At 36.6% G+C, this 16,485-nt stretch overlaps 1 protein-coding gene and 1 long non-coding RNA gene across 6 annotated transcripts in view; one reads left to right on the plus strand and one right to left on the minus strand.

Annotated features, from left to right (window-relative positions):
• The window catches only part of LOC127496214 (uncharacterized), a 77,330-nt gene that overhangs the window by 2,710 nt on the left and 58,135 nt on the right, over positions 1–16,485 (minus strand). Inside the window, exons 3-4 of the long non-coding RNA XR_007925266.1 lie at positions 5,198–5,272; positions 1,146–1,345 (exon numbers count right to left, since the gene is read on the minus strand). This is a non-coding gene — a long non-coding RNA (uncharacterized LOC127496214). The remainder of the gene's footprint in view (positions 1–1,145; positions 1,346–5,197; positions 5,273–16,485) is intronic.
• The window catches only part of clstn2b (calsyntenin 2b), a 72,953-nt gene continuing 57,993 nt past the window's right edge, over positions 1,526–16,485 (plus strand). For 2 of the 5 annotated variants that reach the window (XM_051863942.1, XM_051863944.1), the window contains exons 1-2: positions 1,526–3,114; positions 10,691–10,813. In XM_051863942.1, coding sequence (XP_051719902.1) covers positions 3,072–3,114; positions 10,691–10,813 — 166 coding nt within the window. In that variant the 5' untranslated portion in view covers positions 1,526–3,071. The remainder of the gene's footprint in view (positions 3,115–10,690; positions 10,814–16,485) is intronic. The other 3 variants (XM_051863940.1, XM_051863941.1, XM_051863943.1) reach the window with 2 other exon arrangements.

Below are 16,485 nucleotides of genomic sequence, written 5' to 3' on the forward strand. Positions count from 1 at the left end.
GGTTGACTAATCGTGTAAAGTGATGATTGTATTTAGATCTATGCATTATATTTAGATTGTGGCATGAAGTTTGCAGTGATGAACACTGTAGCCAATCACAGACATGTTGTTGAGTGCATGAAAGCAGTGATCTCATCATTGCAACTCAATTTCTGCACACTAACGAATGCTTTCATCATAACTAACAGTGCAAACACACTGTAAATAAGAGACTCGTTGATTATTACGGGAGATCTGGAGCGAATCCAGAACTCAGTCACTGATAAACTCGTGCTGTTTGATTGACAGTTCCAGCGATTGCAAAGTGAGCGTTCTTTGATCGCTTTCTATTTATAATTTAATCACAGTTTAAATAACAGATTACTTTTATCCTACTGTAAAATTGACCCTTCAGTCATCACTTGATTTACTGACATATAGACAAAGAACATCTGACTGTACATGAATCATTACAAATCAGAAATCACTGGTCACAGATCAGGCATTAGAATTAACAGGGTTACTTACATGTTGTTGCATTACTGTCGAGTCCATATCGTAAACGTCTGTTTGCAAAGCCTGCACCGAAATTGTGACTGATTTACCAAAGTATCCACAGTGAAATGTTCCGCAATAAAAATAAATAATGCACAACTGAGACATTCACATTATTGAAAATAAATAAAATAACCACATTCCTAGCATCAGGATCCTTTGGAAGGTGTTATTTTTAGTCCATTGAGTGGTCCTGTGCTCTTCTCTCTTCCTCATCCAAAGTTTCAATGGTGAAGTAGGTGTTGATTTTCTTCTGCAGAGGCGGTCTTTCAACTATTAGGCACATTCCAGGACGAGTCGTTCGCTGGGTTTGGTAACATTAAAAGCTGTTTTTGGACTAACAAGGAAGTTTTTCAATTCTGAAACTTACAGGATATTCTCATAGTATGATGAGCTCTTATATATCAAAAGCTCAAATAAAAGTTGATTTCTCAGTTCATGACCCCATTAATTGTAAAAAGCAACAGATTTCAAGTATCTGTTCACAACTCATGCTACTATGATCTCAGCTATGATTTTATAACTACAGCCACCAAATCTGGTGAACTGAGGCTTTGTTACTTCAATGTTTCTCAGCTGTCAATGAAGAAGAATCAAGAAAGAACACCAACCTCTTCACTCCTCAGGATCTTTATGTATCTTGCTGCGTGATTTTGGATAATTCATGTCCTCACTCTCCTCTTCAAACCTTTATGTATTTGACACAGATTTCAGTTGTCACAAATATATTCTCAACATCTACAGGTGAACTGCTGTTGTTGGAGTCTGTAGCTTCACTGCAGGTGTGGAAAAAAGGCTGAAAGCATAAGATCTGGCAAAATCAAAATATGTTAGAAAAACATATTTTTGTAAGGTTAGATATTAGTAGCATTTGTACGTCTTTTTTATATATATATATATATATATATATATATATAAATGTAGGCTATCTGCTAAATGAATAAATGCAAAACAATGATTCAACAAGGCAAAAAAAATATTATTATTGTATGATCCACATTGTGTTACAAAAAAACTTTTAATATATAAATGTTACAATATAAACTGCACATACTCAGTCCACAGTTGTAAAGCAAAACAGATTTAGTTAGTTATATACAAAGTTAATAGATAATAAAGACAAATGAAAGATAAATATAGATAATAAAGTATAACAAAAGCAATCTAACTGTAAACAGGTCAAAGGAATATTGTTCTTTAAGAACATATGCAATTTCTTGAGTAAATCTGGTTGTTCAACAGAAAATACTGTAATGCTGTTTTACTTTGAATTATTGCGCTCAATCCGGTTGACACGCATGCGCTTTGCTGTTAAGATAAAACTTTTGGGAAAATAAAATATGCTGTGTGGCTTTAAATTCATGATATATAGAGAAAATATATTATTAGAGTAAAACATAAGTCATGTATCTCTCAAGGGTTGGGGTCCGTGTGAGAACATGACGCGATTACCGGACCAAAATATGATTTTGAAGGCTTTGTACAGAGTTAGTGGCATGTGATGCTGCGAAATTCATTCGCGTTTTGGTTTTCTGTAAATCGGACATCCCCCACATCGTGTGTCTGCATACAGCATCCGGTGACGATAGTCAGTTAATATTGACGAGCATTTTCAGCGGCGGTCAAAATCTCGGCACTGCACGGGCCTCCTGCGTCCAGGGGCGTGGCTACATGTATAACTACTCTCATTGGCTCAGTCATCTTTCATAGCCATACATAGTTTGTGTAAATCAGAAGCATGGTTTGATCAATGAGTTTGATGAGCAAATGTTTTTATGTCGTTCAAAAAGCCTTTAATAACACAAAAATAGCATAGTTCACAAATCGGATATGACTCTTGAGTGTTAATAATGAGGGATTTTTTTTCCTGAAATGTGGTGTCAAATATGCTTTGGAATGTAGTAAAGAAAACTGAAAAAGAAAATAACATAACACAATAAAAAATAACATGTAGTGTCCATTAGTAAATTTAGGCAAGTGCAAACTACATCTTATTTAGTGAATCACAACTCTGCACGAGTAGAAGTACCAGATCTCACCAGACTGTAGTTCACAAAAATGGCCACCAGATGGAGCCAAACGTCGACTTTTCAAGATCTACCACAGCATAAAAGTAAAAGAATTTTTTGCGGCTGAGTTATCTATTTTTAACAAACAATTTATTGGGTGCCTGCTACCCTACTATACTATACTATATAAGCGGTTTAGAGTACGGATGGATGTAATCGATCATTTCGTTTGACACATAGATAAGAGAAGCAGTGGTCAAGTCGTTGTTGAGGAAATCTCTCTCTCTCGCTCGCTCCCTCTCTTTCTCTCTCTCTCTCTGGACTCAGGAGTCTCGAGCTCTTTCACGCGACAGAGCATCAAATGAATTCACCTGAAATCTTTCAGCGACTCTTGTTGTTAATTCTGCTATTTAATCTTGATATACATATTACATCTCACTGAATGTTCTCATTGTGTTAGTGTGAGAGAGATCAGGAAGAACAGAAATACCGGCGGAGTTTTACTACAATGAAACGAATATTGATCCGATGCTGCTCGCGCTCGGACTGTCCTGCGTGCGCGCGCACAGAGGTAAGATAACATCCTACATCCACATATCTTCATATAAAAATAAATGAGACATGATGTATTGATGAGTATGTGAGTTTTTGGGATACAATAGTTCTTTTCTGTTTTCCTCTGTCACGATAAGTGTCATATGACAAAGTTTGAGAGTTTTGATTTGAGAGAGTAAGTGTGAGTGTAAAAATATATTAGCTAGAGGCTAATGTTTTAAATATGCAAAATAATGATGATAAACTATTGTTTTGGTAGCGAGCAATTAATTCAACACTCTCCAACAATTCTGCTGAAATATTACGACAATAGTATACAGTAAATCATATTTTAAAAGGGTTTAATTTGAGATAACGTGATTGCCTTTGTGTAGCCTATGTGTTTAAAAAAATAAATTGGTTTGGTAGTGTGTCGGCACACAAAACTGCCTGAAGATATTAAGCTTACAATAATTTATCACTGCTCAGTTTCTCTCTGCTGTTCTCATTCTTGTCTTATATTGTTGTCCTGCCCTGTCCTGTGATCCATGTTCTTGTCTTTCTCTTTCCATTTTCAGTGTTTATCCATCCTGTGTTTCAACTTTGCTTGTTTGTGTATTTCATGATTCAGTTGACTAGCTACAGACTCCTCAGGCTGTTTGTCCCTGTCACAGGAATAAACAAATCTCCCTTTCTCTCTTATACAGACACAGACAAACGAAAAAGTGTATGTCAAAAATTTATACAGTGGTTAATTTGGCCTGGAATGATCTGAAACATGTGGAAATCACAAAATAAAACTGTTATCAGTATATCGGATCAGTCTCAGCAAATGCCATATAGATTGGTATTGTAGTTAGACACCTTTGCCTTGTGTTTGCAGTTACTGTGACACACACACACACACACACACACACACAATGGGCAGTTGCTGAATTCTCAGGTCAGTCTATTGCGTTACGTTTCCAAGCAACAAAGGGCAATGCATTATTAAGAAGAGAAAGGAACCTACACAGACCCTGGGTTTTCAAATCAATGATATTATGGACTTCTTTCACTTCAGTTTATATATAAAATAAAGCTCAAACTCAAGGGTTCAGGTCCGGTGCGATATAAATATAGTATATGCTGGAAATATATGTCTTTTCACTATGTTTTTATTGTTTTTACATGGTTCTTTACTGGCAGAAACTGATTTAAAATAGGGATGCACAATGATTTTAGTCATTTTACTGTATCGGTAACAGCACACTCCCACCGTTTTTACATTTAAACTGCCTTTATCATCATCAAGTGCTCATTTAAAGTTACTCTTTAATAAAACTACTAACTTAGTAACACTGGTAAATGTAATCTTTCAAATCTCAAAAGTGAATATCCACGTTTCATATACTACATTATAATATTGTGATGCCCAAATTTACTTATAGTATTTAAAACTATCAGTGAATCCTTAATTTTAAACAATGATGTTAGATATTGTTTCAATCAAAATGTTGCTAATATTTGTTATTAGTTATATTATTCTACTATTTGTTATTGCAATATCTTCAAATAATGATCAATGTTGACATGTAGCATTCACTTTTAAATATTCACATGGATATTTAAAGATGAAATGTGTCATTTCTGTGCCTCTAATGTCACCAAACGGAACTGCAAAAACAATCACAAAATAGAAAGTGTTTTAACATGACTTTAAATTGGAACTGGTTCTTTGTAAGATAGCGGTGCTGAAGAGTCTTGAACTCGAATCAGGATGGTTGAACTGACCTTGTTAGGCTCTTGGGTTTTGATGTGCTGAAGCAGCGCTCTACATGCATTTGATTAATGTGCCGAGAGTCTAAACCTGTGTGGGTTCTGACAGCCCTATGATTGATCGTTACCTATGTATCATATTTAATCATTAGTGGAGTGAATGTGTAATTATCATCATCATCATCAGACAATAGAAGCTGCATGTTCCTCCACTCTTAAATGTGTGTGTGTGTGTGTTTGGCCACTCATGGGAGGCTTGCACCATATGTTCTTCACTCATTTCTCCTTTAACTTTGTGTTGATGAATGCACAGCTCTCATGAAGGAGGTGCAGTGTGTGTTTTAGAGTTTAGGAACTCTTACATCAGGTCTATGTAAGTGTTACAGCAGTATTGCAGAGTGTTCATCATGTTCCTCGATCCAGGGGCTGCTGGGATTCTAAGAGTGGACAGGATGGAGAAAAAGAAGAGAGAAAGAAATATTAAGTTAAATATTATTTATTTTAAAAATTATTATGAAACCAGTACATTACATTAACTCCCAAAATAAAGTCAAAACAAAAGGTTGCAGGTCTTAAAAGTAAATATTTACATGTACGTCTAAATATATTTCAACAGGGTTTCAGAATATCAAATGCTGCAAAGTACAGTTAGTGTGTGTGTGTTTTTTTTTTTTTGTCACAAATGTGCTGGTCCTTTTTATTTAATTAAATATTAACATTAATTAAAACATTTTTAGTGTTTAAAAAGTAAAACAGTATTTCTTTTTTCGAATTTATTGAAAAGTAATCCATTTGAATGATTTGGAAATAATATTTTCATTTGAAAATATGCACACATTCACTCTTAATCGTATGCCTAATGTTTCTTGTCTCGTCACATTAAGTTACTGTTTACACAAATCACATAAATTATATACTTTCAATTCAAAACACCAAAACACAAAAAAAAGTTGCATCATTTCAGTCATTTCTGTCGTAAAACAGATGTCAAATATTAAATGTTTGGCTTCTTACATCACACTCTTTCACCATTAAAGGGATGGTTCACTCAAAAAATTAGTCAAGTTGTTCCAAACCTGTATGAATTTCTTTCTTCTGCTGAAGACAAAAGAAGATATTTTAAAGAATGTCGGTGATGAGCTCCACTGACTTCCTTAATATGGAAGCAAAAAAAAATAAAAAATACTATGGAAGTCATTGGGGACCAGAAACTGTTTGGTTACCCATATTTTTCAAAATATCTTCTTTTGTCTTCAGCAGAAGAAAGAAATTCATTCATACAGGTTTGGAACAACTTGAGTAAATGATGACAGAATTTAAATTTTTGGGAGAACTATCCCTTTAAAATGGATGTTTAAAATACCACCGCGATGGAATTCATGCTCTGCTTCCATGAACAGTAAAGCCCCGCCTTCTTTGATTTGATTGGCCATCTCAAATATTTTGACATTTTGACAAGTGCTGTTAGACATTAAGAAGTCGAGTCGAGACGATACATGATACTGGGTTCACGAGAACAAGACGAGATGATATTTTAACACTATTTTTAAGAAATCTTCAATGAGAAAATATACTGTATGACTGGAAGTCACAAAATGCAAAGCAATGCAGGTGCATTTTGAAATGTTTTAACTAATCATCTTGTAATGAATATTACTTCATTTCTACTTTGAGTATGAATTATTATATGCAGAATAAAACAGAACAATATATTGCAATCACTGGTTTTGCCACAAACTCAACTCAGTCATGCTGATATCGCGAGACAGCTTTTCATCTCGACGAGAAATATTGTCATGTTTTAATATCGCGAGATCTCATCACACCCCTATTAATAGTGCTGGTTTTGTAATCCTAACAACATACAGAGCAGTTCGTAATGGAGTGCAGCAGGACAATTTGCCCAAATCTGATTAGTGGAGAGGATGTTCTGTATGCTATTGAAATTTATTGTTAACTTTTTTCCATTGCAGATTCTTCATGAGACTAACAGAGTCACTCAATGCCACTGTTGTCAGCATGTCATATGTGTGTGTGTCCAGAGAGTCTGCTGAACTCTATGGTGTCTCATCTCCGATCCTCTCATCTCCAGTAATCTTTGCAGAATTAAGTTCAGCTTAGTCCATTAGTGCAGCCCTAATGGAGCCATCTGAGAGTTTAAAGTCATTTAATCAGACGCCTTCACATTATGTGATCAGAGAGACTACTTTTTGTTGGTACTGGCCCTGCAATCCAACCGAAGATGGCATGATCCTGAATGAGACAAATTAGAAAAACTGGTTTTGGAGCAGACATAAAAACCCTCAGGAAGTCATCTTGCATCTTTTCCACTCATCCTCTGCCTTATTTCTGCCGGTATCGAGCAAACAAGTACATACTTCTTTCTTATTTCTCGTACACACAAACACAATTCCACTTTTATACGCACACAGAACTGTCGCACAACCTCAATCCAATCAAATTTGCACAGAACAGCACAACATTTTTTATAATTCACTAAAATGTATTTGTATATTTACTGTAACATAGTTCTATAATTCCTTCCATGATCTGGACTCATTCTCATCCAAGAGAGATGAGATGAAAGGAACCATTTTGGCTCTAAGTGCAGAAGACTGTAAAGGAGCCATTCTGGCTCTGCGCTCCCACAGCACCTCTGTATTACAGGCACAAGCTGCAGGGAACCAGTCGCACTCCTTCAATGCCAACTGCACTGCTGCTTGGGAAAATGCTGATTATCATGAGCGCTGCGGTTGGGATTGAAGCCGAGAGCCTCGTTAACTAGTACTAATGCTAACGGGCCTCATACTGAGGAAACCTTCAACCAGAAATATGCTTTTAATGCCATTATCTCATAAAGCAGACCCTTATGTTGGAAAAATAAAAGACAAAGAAGCAACTTTCCACAGTGAGCAAATTACTATATTGTCTATGCAGGGTCCATACTATTTTTTTAGGGCTGTGTGTCGTTACAGATTTCCTAGTTTAATTCTATTTCAATTCTGAATGATTTGGGAAATTTCAGTTATAATATTTTGCTTAGAAGTTCTTTCTGTAGTAAGTGCAGGCTTTATAACATGGTAAATAATAAAATATTCAAAATGTAAACAAACGCACTCCGTCCGAGGTGCAAGTCAAGAAATATAAATCTAAATGTATATGAAAGATATGACTGCACACTCACTTGCAGAAAAAGGTCAATAAAATTTTCTGCAAGTGAGTGTGCAGTAATATCTTTCATATACATTTAATAATAAAATATTAACAACAGGGCCTAAAATATGCAGTTCAGTTGCTAATTATATAACAGATATAATAATCAATACAAACAATATTACTGAAGTAAACTTCAAATTCTATTACAGAAGCTTTCTATTTCAGATAGATTCTGTTCTTTTGAACTTTCTATTCATCAAAGAATCCTAAAATAAATTGTACACAACTGTTTTTAACATTGATAATAATCAGAAATGTTTCTTGAGCAGCAAATCAGCATATTAGAATGATTTCTGAAGGATCATGTGACACTGAAGACTGGAGTAATGATGCTGAAAATACAGCTTTGAATCACAGGAATAAAATATATTCAAATAGAAAACAGTTATTTTAAATTTTAACAAATATTTCACAATATTACTGTTTTGGATTAAATAAATGCAGCCTTGGTGAGCAGAAGAAACTTAAGAAAAACGTACATTTAAAACTTTTTTACACAAGAAATGCAATTTGAAGTTTAAAATATTAAAATTATATATAAATCCGCTCTTGACAGATTTCATTCAATGAAGATTAAGAGTGATGTTGAATCAGATAGTCTATATAATAGTTTTTTTTGCTTGTGAATGGGTATTATGCGCAAAAAACTTCTGTATTCTGTAAAACAGGTTCCATCGCTTCCAGTTCAGGTGTTTTGTAGGCTATGTGCTTCGTTAAATAGAGAGCCGTTTTACCCAAGATAGTTTCAAAGGTGAGAGCACAGATGAGCATAACCAATGTCCATCGCATGTCCATTCTTCTTCTCACTAACATTTAGATATTTAAATCATATAAAATGACAATAATAAAAAGAACTAGTTAGCTGATTACCTTAAAAATCCATAGATATCGTCGTCAGTTCGACATGCCGTTAACAATTTCTCCAACAAGCGGATGCAATGAGACCTGTTTTCCTGGTTGTTCATGTAAAGTTCAGCATAAAGCTTTTTAAAGCCTGTTTTTGATTCACTAAAAAAATCCATGAATCTAATAATTGTGGTTGCGCTGAACTGTACGGTATTCTATCCAAATTACATATTTGGTCAAATATGACTTTTGCTGTGGGGCTGTAGATTTGGCAGCGTTGGCGTAGATTCACTGGTTCATACAAGAAACACTGGCATAGAAGATTGAGAGGATTTTACTAGTTGGTATTGAGATTGTTGAAATAAACACTGCGTTTAATTAAAAAATGTATATATTTTTTTTCTTGTCTTATTGCTTTTGTTATACTTTAAAATGAAATTCCTGCTAGAAATACCGATTTTACCAAATACAATGGCATTTGTAGGAAGAGATGAAAAATGAGAGAAAGCGAGAGCATGCATTTGGGTGGGAGATTGGACACTCGGGATGTAGGAAAACCCATAACAGCTGCCAGCGAATTTAAAACAGCTTTAAGACAGATTAACACTTTATTTTCTCTGTTGTATATGCGAGAGAGAGAAAATCTTTTTGGTTGGTCCTGCAAGCTCTTTGATTGACCCAGAATGAGAATTTATTACTGTTGATTTAGTGCATTTATAGTGGCAAAGTTATTAGTCTTCTTATATGTTTTCCTCCACAGGATATATAGGAGGTGAAATGCTGTGTAATGAAAGTCCTACATGTTTTCCATGTCTTTCAAAAAGAAGTCGATTTTTAGTGATTTGGCCTCCATTCAGTCTCACACTTTCCATTTCCCTCATCTTTCTTTCCGTCCTTCATTCTTTACCTCTCTCTCCTGTGCTCCTCTCAGCTTTAGTTGGTCTCTCTGGGACATAAAGCAAGTAAATGATATGGCCCTGACCTTTAGAGGGCATGCTTTATTTCTTAAGAAGAAAAATTGAGGATGGAGAGAAGAAGGTGAGAGAATATCAGGTGCACATGTGGGTTGACCTTTTCAAAGTGTAATTCACAAGAGACCGTAAATTAATTACAAATGATTGTATATTTTCATTGGCCCTGTTTCTGTGACTATTGTATTCGGTGCTCAGTTGATTAGAAATCAAACAGTTATAGCTTGCGTGTGGTCTTAAAGATCATAATTAATCCACAAAATTCATTGTACAACATAAAAAATTTATGGCTGCTGTAAGCCGTCGGCTCATTTTTTAAATGGATGGTTGTAAAAATCAATGACCAATGATTTAGTACTATACTTCAGACTTCAATATGAGCTCTGCCTCAATTATAGTGTTTCTTTGCCTCACATATGCATTTACCTTGAACATGAAAAGAACTGCTACATTCAAAGACAGATGGACTAAAGAACAATCCATAAAGTTTTAACCCCTTCTTAGACAGGGTGATGTCATGGATAAAGGTCTGGTAACCATAACAAAAGCCATGTTGTGTTCATGGCATGTAAAGAGGATAGGATGTTAAGGATGTTAATGAAATCTAAACATTGACAAAGAAAGTTTCAGAGATTCTGGTCTTTCAGTGAATTGAAGGGACTGCTGAGTGTTTGAGTGTCAATATGAATTGATTGAACAGTATTCTGAGAACAGCATTTGTGAAAAGTACAAAGTTTAGACGTGTTTCAAAACAGATTCATAATAGTTTATTAGCTTTGATTGAATCAAAGCTCATTTCTTTCTCTCTTTTTCTTCTCTTAGTGAATAAGCACAAGCCGTGGATTGAGACATCATACCATGGCGTCATCACAGAAAACACAGATGTGGTTCAGTTGGATCCTCCTTTAGTGGCTCTGGACAAAGATGCACCAGTTCCATATGCAGGTAAAGCAAGAAATGAGAGCTTTATAGGCTACTGGGTTTGTAGTACAGTGCTGCACACACATATTTCCTGAGGCCGTCTCAGTTGATGAGTGTGTGTGTGTGTGTGTGCTCCATCTGTTCTTTCTGATTATTAGATGCTTTATGCTTTTCCAGATCCCCCGCTGGTTGCCAGATAGCACTGCCAGTGTATCAGATACTCCAACCGAACTGTATTTCTCTGATACATGTAAACTGAGTCACTGCCATGAGGGGACACACACACACACTTGTATATGTGGTTTACAGGGACTCTTCATAGGCATAATGGTTTTTATACTGTACAAACTGTATATTCTATCCCCCTACACTACCTGGTGTAGACACGGTGTAAGCCATTTGGTTTACGAGGACACAGGAAGTGTTCTCATAAACCGTGTATACAAGAACACACACACACACACACACACACGTTCCCATGTTTTATGGAGAATATAATAATTTTTATACTGTATAAACTGTATATTCTATTCCTAACCCTTAACCTACTCATCACAGAAAACTTACTGCATTTTTACATTTTCAAAAAAACATCATTTAATATGATTTATATCCATCCATCCATCCATCTATCTATCCATCCGTCCATCCATCATCTGTCTATCCATCTATCATCTATTCATCTGTCTATTTATCCATCCATCCATCCATCCAGCATCTATTCATCTGACTATTTATCTATCATCCATCCATCCGTCCATCATCTATCATCTGTTCATCCATTCATTCGTCCATTCATCCATCCATCTATCATCTATTCATCCATTCATTCGTCCATTTATCCATTCGTCAATACTTCCATCCATCCATCTCTCCACCATCCATCCATCCATCCATCCACTATACATCCATTCATCCATATATCTGTCTATCCATCCACCCATCCATCAGTCTCTCCACCCATCCATCCATCCATCCATCCATCCATCCATCCATCCAACCAACCAACCAACCAACAACTATTCATCCATTCATCCATATATCTGTCTATCCATCCATCCATCTCATCTCATCTCATCTCATCTCATCTCAGTTCTGAATGGTGCACAACCCTGCAGTTTGAGGATGGAATCAATATAACCTATGAATTGTAAAGCATCACAAAGCATTTTAATAAGATTCAGGTGGAATTAATTTTAAAATAACAATTAGCATAGTTCAAAAAGGGAGTCTTTCTTTTTACTCTGCCTCCAGCTCTTACTCTTTCATTTTTCCTTCTGATGGATGGATGGATGATGGATGGATGGATGCATGGAACGACAGTTGGATAGATGGATGGATAAAATGACAGTTGGATGGATGGATGGAACAACAGCTGGATGGATGGATGGAACAACAGTTGGATGGATGGATGCATGTTGGATGGATGATGGAACGACAGTTGGATGGATGGATGGATGCATGTTGGATGGATGGATGCATGGAATGACAGTTGGATAGATGGATGGATAGAATGACAGTTGGAAGGATGGATGGATGGATGGATGGAACAACAGTTGGATGGATGGATGCATGTTGGATGGATGATGGAACGACAGTTGGATGGATGGATGGATGGATGCATGTTGGATGGATGGATGCATGGAATGACAGTTGGATAGATGGATGGATAGAATGACAGTTGGAAGGATGGATGGATGGATGGAACAACAGCTGGATGGATAGATGGATGGATGGATGGATGGATGGAACGACAGTTGGATGGATGGATGGATGGATGGATGGATGGATGGAACGACAGTTGGATGGATGGATGGATGGATGGATGGATGGATGGATGGATGCATGTTGGATAGATGGATGCATGATGGATGGATGGATGCATGGAACGACAGTTGGATAGATGGATGGATAGAATGACGGATGGATGGATGGATGGATGGAACAACAGCTGGATGGATGGATGGATGGATGGATGGATGGATGCATCCATCTGTCTATCCATCCATCCGTCCATCCATCCATCTCATCTCAGTTCTGAATGGTGCACAACCCTGCAGTTTGAGACTGGAATCAATATAACCTATGAATTCTAAAGCATCACAAAGCATTTTAATAAGATTCAGGTGGAATTAATTTTAAAATAACAATTAGCATAGCTCAAAAAGGGAGTCTTTCTTTTTACTCTGCCTCCAGCTCTTACTCTTTCGTTTTTCCTTCTCTGATGATTTAGTGCCACTGGCGCATTTCATTTTCTCTCCATAAAATACTATCAGATTTAACAATCTCTTCATTTGCTTATTCCTCCTAAATAAATGAGTTCTTTGGGGAGTGTTAGTGGAGGTTTAACTGACAGAATTCTAGTCAGACAGCTGCTGGTGAAAGAGACCGAACCCTTAAGAAAGACGGTGAGACACACACACGTTTTATGGGGACTTTCCATAGATATAATGATTTTTATACTGTACAAACTGTACATTCTATCCTCTAACCCTAAACCTACACTCATCACTGAAAACTTTCTCTTTTCTTTTCCTCATGGGTGCCAAAAAAAAAAAGTCCCCTTAAGGTTAAAAAAATACTGGTATTACTATCTTTGTGGGGACAGTTTCTCCCCATAACGTAGGGTTTACAAAGACCACACAAATGCACAAATTTATTGAATTTCTTGTGATATACATATAACCGAGATGCAATCAAACTGCAACCATGACCTTTATCTATGTACAAATAATCTATACATTACATATCACTCTTGGTGTATTTTAATATTATAGAAAATAATAGGCACCCAACTCTGCTTTGACCTACAATAATGTGTGCATATGATTTTGTAGACATACAACCCCCACGGACTGACTGAAATGTTAAAAGATACATGTACCATTGATTTTAATGACACAAAGATCAATTTTGTCTCCAAGAACATCCCGCCAAGACTCTGTTTCACTGTGATTCTGTGAAAGTATCATGACCGCTCTTTGCATGCATGGGTAAAAAATGATCTTGCACTGGGTTTTCAGAACATTGTTAGACTCCATAATAATAATAACTATAATAATAATAAAAAAAAAAACATGCATATTTCACTAATGAAGTGACATGTATGCATCTCCAGCCTCAGTGGAGAGAGAGCAGAACTGATATTAAAGCTCTGATGCTCATGTTGTCTTAAAATGTCTTGTCGGCACCTGTTTCTTTCATGTGATTTACTGCCACATGTGACCTTTTCTCAAACATCCCTGACTGTATTCTGACAAGGAAATTAATTAACTAGTGTACACAACACATTCTCTTGAGAAAGACGGAAAGGGGAGGAAGAAAAAAAATGAGATAACAAAAAGGTTCTAGGTTATAGTCTGATAAAAATAGAGAGCAAGAGTATAATATCCCTAAGATTAAGCCACCAAAAACAACAAAATAATTATGTTGTTACAGGGAAATAAATATATTTATATTATATATTTATGCAATATATTTTTGATTATCACATTAAAATAAAATTTAAAGAAAAAAAGAAGGAACAGTTGGATGGATTTATTGATGGATGGATGGATTAATGGATTGATGGAATGACAGTTGAATGGATGGATAGATGGATGGATGGATAGAATGACAGTTGGAAGTATGGATGGATCGAACAACAGTTGGATGATGGATGGATGGATGGATGGATGGATGCATGGAACGACAGTTGGATAGATGGATGGATAGAATGACAGTTGGAAGGATGGCCGGATGGAACAACAACTGGATGGATGGATGGATGGATGGATGGAACAACAGTTGGATAGATGATGGATAGAAGGATGGATGGATGGATGCATGATGGATGGATGGATGCATGGAATGACAGTTGGATAGATGGATGGATAAAATGACAGTTGGATGGATGGATGGATGGAACAACAGCTGGATGGATAGATGGATGCATGGATGGATGGAATAGACAGTTGGATAGATGGATGGATAGAAGGATGGATGGATGGATGGAACAACAGTTGGATGGATGGATGGATGGATGGATGGATGGATGTTGGATGGATGATGGAACGACAGTTGGATAGATGGATGGATAGAAGGATGGATGGATGGAACAACAGTTGGATGGATGGATGGATGGATGTTGGATGGATGATGGAATGACGGTTGGTTGGATGGATGGATAGATGGATGGATGGATGGATGATGGAACAACAGTTGGTTGGTTGGTTGGATGGATGGTTAGATGGATGGATGTGTGTTAGATGGATGGATGGATGGAACGACAGTTGGATAGATGGATGGATAGAATGATAGTTGGAAGGATGGATGGATGGATGGAACGACAGTTGGATAGATGATGGATAGAAGGATGGATGGATGAATGATGGATGGATGGATGGATGGAACGACAGTTGGATGGATGGATGGATGGATGGATGCATGTTGGATAGATGGATGCATGGAACGACAGTTGGATAGATGGATGGATAGAATGACAGTTGGAAGGATGGATGGATGATGGATGGATGGATGGAACAACAGCTGGATGGATGGATGGATGGATGGATGGATGGATGGATGCATGGATGGATGGATGGATGCATGGATGGATGGAACGACAGTTGAATGGATGGATGGATAAATGGAGAGATAGATATATCAATGAACTTCTTGAAGTTTAAAGTTGAACTGAACCAAGAAAATATTATCCATGCATGCAAAAGCACACGTCTGACTGAATTAGGTTCTTGTTGAAACTCAACATGTCTTGGATATGATGTTACAGGTAATGCACCTATAAAATGCAATCAAATATAAAGTTTGATTAATGGTTCTCCAGCAACCACAGATGAAGTGTAATTAATTAAGAGGGTGTAATTTATTCTGAAACAAGAGTGAGTTTGTTAAGACGGTAATTGTTTGCAGGTTACAGAACAACATGCTGAATAATTGATGGGTGTAAAGCTCCAGTGATCTGAACAGAACATTGTAACGGGTTTAGTGATTTACACAGAGCTGCGCTGATGAAAATAGCCAGAGGTTCTTGAAGTCAAAGGTTGCAGTGGATGCTAGATGAAATGCAGGATTCATCATGTAGTTGCTAAGCAATGCTTTGATATGTTTTTATCTTAAACACTTTGAAGAACTTTACCTAAAAGTACAGAGTAAATACTAAAAGATAATTGTGATAGACAATATATATACAGTTTATTATGGTTATAATGGAGGATAAATCCAGCTTTATTCCGACTAGATGGAAGTTCGGTATTCTGAAATTAACCACTTTAAAACACCAGGGTCTGAAATTAACATTTTGTTAATGCGAGTAAAAAATACACATTTGCCAGTGGGTGGCCCAATGGGGTCTTTTTGTGGCAGGCGATATGTAAGGAAAAACAGATAAAAATGTCAGTGTCATAAGTTTAAAAAATTTTTTTACAAATAAGCGACAAAAGGCTGAAGGGTAATAAGTGATAGAATCGAAAGAAAGAGTGAGCGAGTGACAGAGGGAAGGACAGAAAGCGTGCTCATCTTGTCAAAGCTGATTCAGTAATGTGTGTGCGGTGAAGGGTCACTCTGAGTGCAGACGTATACGACTCCCTCAAGGCCTATGAGACGCTCCGTCTCTAAAAGGGACAGTAACAGAGTATAAATTATAGCTGCTGTGTGAGTCTCCAGCCTACAGCTGGCTGTAAACATTGATTAAACAC

This window comes from Ctenopharyngodon idella, chromosome 15, assembly GCF_019924925.1.
Source record: "Ctenopharyngodon idella isolate HZGC_01 chromosome 15, HZGC01, whole genome shotgun sequence".
In the NCBI taxonomy this organism is placed as follows: domain Eukaryota; kingdom Metazoa; phylum Chordata; class Actinopteri; order Cypriniformes; family Xenocyprididae; genus Ctenopharyngodon; species Ctenopharyngodon idella.